The 7,184-nt window shown below is 32.6% G+C and overlaps 1 protein-coding gene across 2 annotated transcripts; it reads right to left on the bottom strand.

The window, feature by feature from the left end:
* Positions 1 to 4,412: 4,412 nt before the first annotated feature.
* Positions 4,413 to 6,332, bottom strand: MYB9 (myb domain protein 9). Of its 2 annotated transcripts, none has more exons than XM_028256912.2 (4): positions 6,032 to 6,332; positions 5,663 to 5,937; positions 4,749 to 5,560; positions 4,413 to 4,639 (listed from the first exon to the last, which is right to left on the bottom strand). In XM_028256912.2, the coding sequence occupies exons 2-3, from the start codon at positions 5,929 to 5,931 to the stop codon at positions 4,750 to 4,752; spliced, it is 1,080 nt and encodes a 359-aa protein (XP_028112713.1). In that variant the 5' UTR covers positions 5,932 to 5,937; positions 6,032 to 6,332; the 3' UTR covers positions 4,413 to 4,639; position 4,749. The 2 variants fall into 2 exon arrangements, with proteins under 2 accessions (XP_028112713.1, XP_028112714.1); XM_028256913.2 differs by having other exon boundaries at positions 4,785 to 5,560.
* Positions 6,333 to 7,184: the final 852 nt, after the last annotated feature.

The following is a 7,184-nucleotide window of genomic DNA, read 5'->3' as shown; positions in this document are numbered from 1 at the left end:
GCTTGAGAGCTACCAAGAAGCAATTGAGTATGCAAAGAAAGGTGATTGGAAAAAGGCCATGGACGAGGAGATGAATTCCTTGCTTGAAAACCAGACTTATGATTTAGTGAAGTTGCCTAAAGGGAGGAAAATTCTGAAAACTAAGTGGGTTTTCAAATTGAAGAATGATGGCAAGAATCTGAGGTATAAAGCACGTCTTGTTGTGAAAGGCTTTGGGCAAAAGAAAGGTATTGATTTTGATGAAATTTTCTCGCCAGTTGTGAAGATGTCTTCTATTCGGGTTGTATTTGGCATGGCTGCAAGTATGAACCTTGAAGTTGAACAACTTGATGTGAAGACCGCATTTCTTCATGGTGATCTTAAAGAAGAAATTTACATGGAGTAACCAGAAGGTTTTGCGGAAAAAGGGAAAGAAAAATTTGTTTGCAAATTGAAGAAAAGTTTGTATGGTCTCAAGCAAGTCCCGTGGCAATGGTACAAAAAATTTGACTCTTTCATGATGAATAATGGTTTTTCTAAAACCACTTCGGACTATTGTGTTTGTGAAAAATTTCCCGGATGGTAAATTTATTATTCTTTTGCTTTATGTTGATGACATGTTAATTGTGGGTGAAGATTCTACCATGATTAACAAGTTGAAGATAGAGTTGAGTAAATCTTTTGCTATGAAAGATTTGGGACCGGCACAACAAATACTTTGTATGAAAATTGTTCGTGATCGCAAAGAGGGGCTGATTTGATTGTCTCAAGAAAGCTACATTGAGAAAGTTCTTGAGAGGTTCAACATGAATAAAGCAAAGCCGGTTGGTTGTCCACTTGCGGGTCACTTCAAGCTTAGTTCAAATTAATGTCCTACAAGTGAGAAAGATAAGGAAGAGATGCTGAAAGTTCTTTATGCTTCAGCAGTTGGTTCTTTGTTGTACGCCATGGTTTGTACAAGGCCAGATATTGCTCACGCCGTTGGTGTGGTGAGTCGTTTTCTTTCTAATCCGGGTAAAGAACATTGGGCAGCGGTAAAATGGATTCTAAGGTATCTTCGAGGGACTTCGAAGGTATGTTTGTGTTTTTGGGATGGTAAGCCGATGCTTGATGGGTTCACAGATTCTGACATGGCCGGTGATATTGATTCTAGGAAATCTACTTCGGGGTATTTGATGACATTTGCAGGAGGAGCTGTGGTATGGCAATTTAAATTACAAAAATGTGTTGCTCTCTCAACTACCGAAGCTGAATTTATTGCCATTACGGAAGCTTGCAAAGAAGAGTGAGTTGGGTTTGAAGTCAGAAAAGTATGTGTGATAGTCAAAGTGCTATTTATTTGAGTAAAAATTCTACTTTTCATTCGAGATCGAAACACATTGATGTAAGATGCCATTGGATTCGTGATGTGTTAGATTCGAAATTGTTACAACTCGAAAAGGTTCACACAGATAATAATATTTCAGACATGTTGACTAAGACTTTGTCGAGAGACAAACATTTGAAATGTCGAACTTTGGCGGGTATGGTTGATATCTCCATTCGTGTCTCGTTTGTAATCGTTTGAAAACTTATTTGGTTGATAATGAAATCGGATTTCGATCTCGTAGACGTACCTCACATCGAGGGAACCAGGTAAAATTCTCGTGTTGCTTTTGATTTAATTTTTCCGCATTAGTTTTTATTCCCATTGATTGAGTTACTTGTGGGGAATCATATATTTTCCCTAACATGTATGTCATGAGACAGTGTTTGGAATGATGTAAATAAATATAATTTTTGAAGTTTTATGAAAAAATATATAAAAAAAAAAATAAAAAAATAGAGAGGTTATGTAATTAAAAAAAATTAAAAATTAAAAACGTACACTTCTGTAGGGACACCAAATAGTGAATTTGGGAGCCGTGTAGATTGGAAAGGCAACACATTTGGCAAAGGTAGGTGAGGTTTGTTCTTTTTTAGTGGTCAATACCATACCTACTAAAATCATCATCATTATCATCAATTACAATCCCTTGTTAGACAAGTTAAACTTATCAGTTTGGATTTCTATTAAGCATTTATTTGAATAAAAAATATTAAAAACTTCACCAATTCTACCACTTGTCTAATTCTATTCTAGTCTTAATTTGGACCGACTGAGCTGAAGTTGTATATAATATAGGAGATGATACATGTAGGTTTTTTAGGTAGCTCATCTCTTGCTCATAACCATGCAAAATTTCTTGCTTATATACATTCGCCTAAAATTAACTTTGGCAGCATCTTCTTACAGTAATAATAACAAAATTAGCTAGCTTTCCAAGGATTAGAGCATCACTCTTTTCATGCCCTACAAGTTAACCAGTACTCTAAATAGCAGGTACTTGATGAGAGAGAGAGAGAGAGAGAGAGAGAGTCTTACCTAATGTTTAACAAATAGTCTTGACTTTCTCTTTATAGTCAATTAGTTAACCAGAAACTATTATTCAAATTAAGTTCTTTTCATACATTTGACTGCATAATCCTAGCCTTTGAAACACGGGTACAAATACAATACGGGTCAGTCGATAAGATAAAATTCAAAAATGTATGGCGCGGATATGGCTTTGCACATTTTTTAAAAAATATTTATTTTTAATTTGGAGTAATGTAGAAATTGATTAAATAGTTTAATTTGTTAAGATCAAATCTATAATTAATATTTAATGTAAAAAATAAAGGTATAAATTAAAATTAAATATCATTATATTAAATAACTTATAAATCATAACTTAATTTTAAAATTATGCTAAGCATCCAATAAAATAAAAAAAAAGAAGTCTAGTGAAATGAATTTTATCTCTGTAATAGAAGAAAATATTGTTTCAATTGAGGTACGGTACAACTTAGATATATATTAGGTATATCTGAGAATGCCATAAATTAAGAAGAAATAATTTGAGTACGTGTTTTGTGTATCCGGTACGTATGCAAAAGTACCATATGCCAATAAATACTCGATACAGATACAATATGTTTGTCGAAATATGTATACTTCATAGGTCCTAGAGGCCTCTAAAATATCACTCCCCAAATTTAACTATATTAACTCAGCAGAAAGTTGAGTCTTGATTGATTCTTAAACAAATTAACAACATACATGTAAATGTAACAATTTGTGTCATTGATTGAAAATTTCGGAATGATGTTTTGATAGTCTAAAGCATTTTTTCATATTTTATGTTCTAATCAATTACTTGGTGAGTTTGCTTGTAAGATAACCAGATAATAAAAATAATTAAGAACATGACACAAACACATTAGAAGCAGGGGGTGGGCCTTTTTTGTCTGTGGCTTTGTAACTGTAACTGTTAATTATTACAAAAAATTTGCTTGTATAATATTAATTAATAATCAAACTCTCTTTCTCAATTCAAGCATAAGGGTCCTTGTTTGGATGTCTATTTCGTGTTCCAGTTACTCTCCACAACTAACTTGTTTTATATTCACGCTCTCTCTCTCTCTCTCTCCCTAGTCCCAAGCTATGCAATGCATGAATTGCCAAGCAAATTTGATCCTCACCATCTCTCTCTCTCTCTCTCCCCCTAGTCCCAAGCTATGCAATGCATGAATTGCCAAGCAAATTTGATCCTCACCATTCATTTGCCTAGTGATTTTAATTGTCATTTTCGAATGTACATTTTTGCAGCTTTGTTTGCCAATTAACTTGGATCTTACGGCTACAATCATTTAAGATATATAAGGTCTCATTTGTTTTCAGAAGTAGAATTGAGAGAATTCATAATGAGGGGATTAATAGTGAAATGATTGTTAGTGAGGGGATTGATAGTGAAGGGATTAAGTAAAATTGTGTTTGTTTTAATGATAATTGTTAGTGTATGAATTGTTAAATTATTTTTATATAAAATAATAAAACAAAAAAAAAATATAAAAAATTAAACATTAATATTTAAAAAAAAATTCCCAATATATAAAAAATATAAAAAATAAAAAAATTTCTAATCCCCTTACTATTTTTCTAATACCATCTCCACCTCCTCCATCTCAATCCCCCTTCCAACCTCCATCTATATCACCTCCTCCATCCTAATCCCCTCCCCAATTCTATAAACAAATACAACACTAAATAACCCCACCTCCATCTTAATCCCCTCTCATCTATTTAACCCAAAAACAAACGGGGCCTAAATGTATTCAAGGACAAATTCATAATTATTACTATGGAGGTGCGAAAGTATGTTTAGAATGCAAACTTTTATAATTTTAAATTATTTTCAAGTATAATATATGATATTTTTTAAACTTTTGGGGATGCGGTCGCTCCTCTCCGTATCCCCTAGATCCATCCTTGAATGTGTCATGAGTTTGTTTGAACGAGATGAGAAAACTAATGTAGTGTTGTCTTACAAAACATAAGGAAAAAAGAAAAAGGAAAAAGATAGAAGCTTGCATTACAAGAAAATACATAAAAATTCATTTAATTTTTGGTGTAATTTGTACAATGGTGATCATATGGGATGTATATATATATTCAATAGCTGTCCAAATCTATTAATACAAAATCGCATCCCAAATGAATAGTTTTTTTTTGGTTATACAAATGCGTCTAAATCTCTTCATAATATCAACTGAAAGCGGCGTCCAACACGAGAATGGTCATGAGAGACAAGTAATTAGGCTGCAAAGGAATAACAAACAAACCAAAAAAAAAAAAAAAAATGAAAAAAATAACACAAAACATAAGAAGAATTTGCAAGACGAATATATAATAATTTCTTAATACTCACTCTATAGTCTCTGTAGGTCCAGTAAGAAAGAGTCACCTGCGTCGTCATCATCAAGAAGTTCTCCCCAAGCTTCTCCAAAGGTGGTTGAAGTGGATGTTGAAGGGTTGGAGATATGATCACTTGGGTTCATTTTATTTTCCATTCCATTCACAGTAAAACACTGATCAGTCGAGTCTAGTACTGAAACCAACGGGGGAAGGGAATTTTCTTTTGGAATGGCACCAAACTGATCATTAGCATCACTGTCATCACCATTAAAAATTTTAGAGTTCCCTATGGGCTGATGAACATTGTGAGTAGGTTGATTGACATCAATTAAGCTTGGAAAAGTACTGGAATATGGAATTTGATTGGGGTTTGAAGCCAAATTGATGGTGCTATTGCCAAGACCTTCCAATTCAAACTGTGAATTCATTCTAAGGTATTCATGAAGGTGATCGTGGTGGTCATGAAGCGGCAAAGTTCCTAAGTGGTTGAGAGCCTCCATGGTTGGAGTCACTGGACTAGTACTTAGGACTTGAACTATATTATGCAATAATTGGAGTTTGGCTAGTTGTTGTGTGGCATCTGTATGTAACCTCAGACTCAGGGAATTGTTGTCCCATGAGTTATTATTCATAGGATTAACAAAGTGAGAGGCTGCTGCTGAGAGCAATTGAGGCAGATTTGCAAGGAGACAGAGGTCGGTTCTTGGCCTGTGGGTGACTGGGTCGATACCCATTTGAAGAAGCTTTTTCTTTAGGTGGGTATTCCAAAAATTCTTGATTTCATTATCTGTTCGCCCTGGAAGATGCGTTGCTATTGCTGACCACCTGCACCACCAGGAAATTAATATATATGATTTAATGCCATGATATGGATTTGGATTTATATATATATATATATATGCATATGAGATGAGAAAGATTTATTACTTGTTTCCAAGAACGGCGTGGAGGTTGATGATGATTTGTTCTTCTTCATCAGAGAACTTTCCTCTCTTGATATCAGGCCTGAGATAGTTGGTCCACCTTAACCTACAACTCTTTCCACACCTGTTGAGTCCAGCAAGCTTTGGAAGTGCTCTCCAACTTCCATGCCCATTTCTCTCTATGTAATCAATCAGCTTTCTATCTTCTTCCGGAGTCCACGGTCCCTTCTTTAGCCCATTCTCATCGCTGCTCGATGGTGATCTCCCCATCATCGAACCCTGCAGAAAATTGTATAAAGAATCAATCATTGTATATTCATGAAAAACTGAGATAACAAGAAGATTAATAAAAGCAAAGAAATTCAATTCAAACCTTAGATTGGTGTTTAATGGGGATATGGATGAAAGGGCAGAAAAAAGGATTAGTAAGTAGTGTTGGATGTGTAATGGAGAGCAGTGCAGTGCTGGCTTTATAGAGTGTGGATGTTTGAAAATAGCAAAGCTAAGTGTATTGGGGAAGCATTTCCGAAATGAGATGTCATTTTGAGGTTGTTTTTATATTATTATTATATATAGTTGTTAAGGGATAAAACTACTTTGAAGGTCTATGGCCCTTGAGAGTTTTCCTTCTTCTATTCATATTTTTTCACAAACAAGCTTTTGTCGATAATAATAGTGAGACCCAGGTCTTAGAAAGCTCTATATTCTCAACAAGAGGTAGACAAAATAGTTTTTTTAAACATATATATTTCATCTAAATTTTTTAGAGATTTAATGAATGAAGATTGAATTTGAAATTTATTTACCAGTTATTGAATACGTAGATTTAGCCGTTTCTATATTTCAAAAATATTTTAGATTATTTAAAAAAAGTGACAAAATTTTTAAGTTACATATTTTTTATAATCAAATAAATATTTCAATGTAGATACACTGAAACCATGTCCAAATTTCTACATACTACCAGTCTACCACTACCAAAAACAATATATATATATACTAGTATAAGAAGGCTCGTGCAAGACATGAGTTATTATTACAGTATATTTAAGTTTTATATTTTGATAATTTTTTTAAAATTAAAATATTATTCTATAAAATTGAATAGAATAAATTATTAGATATATAATAGAATTATGTGATTTGATATGTATCATTTTTTGATTTGTTATACACCCAATGAAGCGGACTCCAATTTTATTACTATATCATTTTAAGTAAATTTACGAGTGTTTAACATTTCTTCCGAATTTATAAAAAAAAATAAAAAATTATGGTGGGTAGTTTTTCTTAATAAATAAATATAAAACAAATACTAAGATAATTTTTTTATCTAAAAAAAAACTACTAAGATAATTCACTAAACTAATAAAGAAGCAAAAAGAAATACATATATATACAAATAACTAAATTTATTAATACATAAATCATATTCGTATAATAAATGACTAATTTTATTAATAAATAAATTAACAATTTTTAATGATATGAAAAATATTTTTCAGTTCACGATTTTGTTAATAAAT

Source organism: Camellia sinensis, chromosome 1, assembly GCF_055761805.1.
Source record: "Camellia sinensis isolate YWXY chromosome 1, ASM5576180v1, whole genome shotgun sequence".
In the NCBI taxonomy this organism is placed as follows: Eukaryota; Viridiplantae; Streptophyta; class Magnoliopsida; order Ericales; family Theaceae; genus Camellia; species Camellia sinensis.
This window is presented reverse-complemented; position numbering and strand designations above follow the sequence as displayed.

Excerpts from the sequence above, each read along its gene's own strand:
- MYB9 (XM_028256912.2), bottom strand. The coding sequence starts at position 5,931 with ATGATGGGGAGATCACCATCGAGCAGCGATGAGAATGGGCTAAAGAAG. Across the intron at positions 5,561-5,662 it reads CACGCCGTTCTTGGAAACAA|GTGGTCAGCAATAGCAACGC; the intron begins GTAATAAATCTT and ends CTGGTGGTGCAG.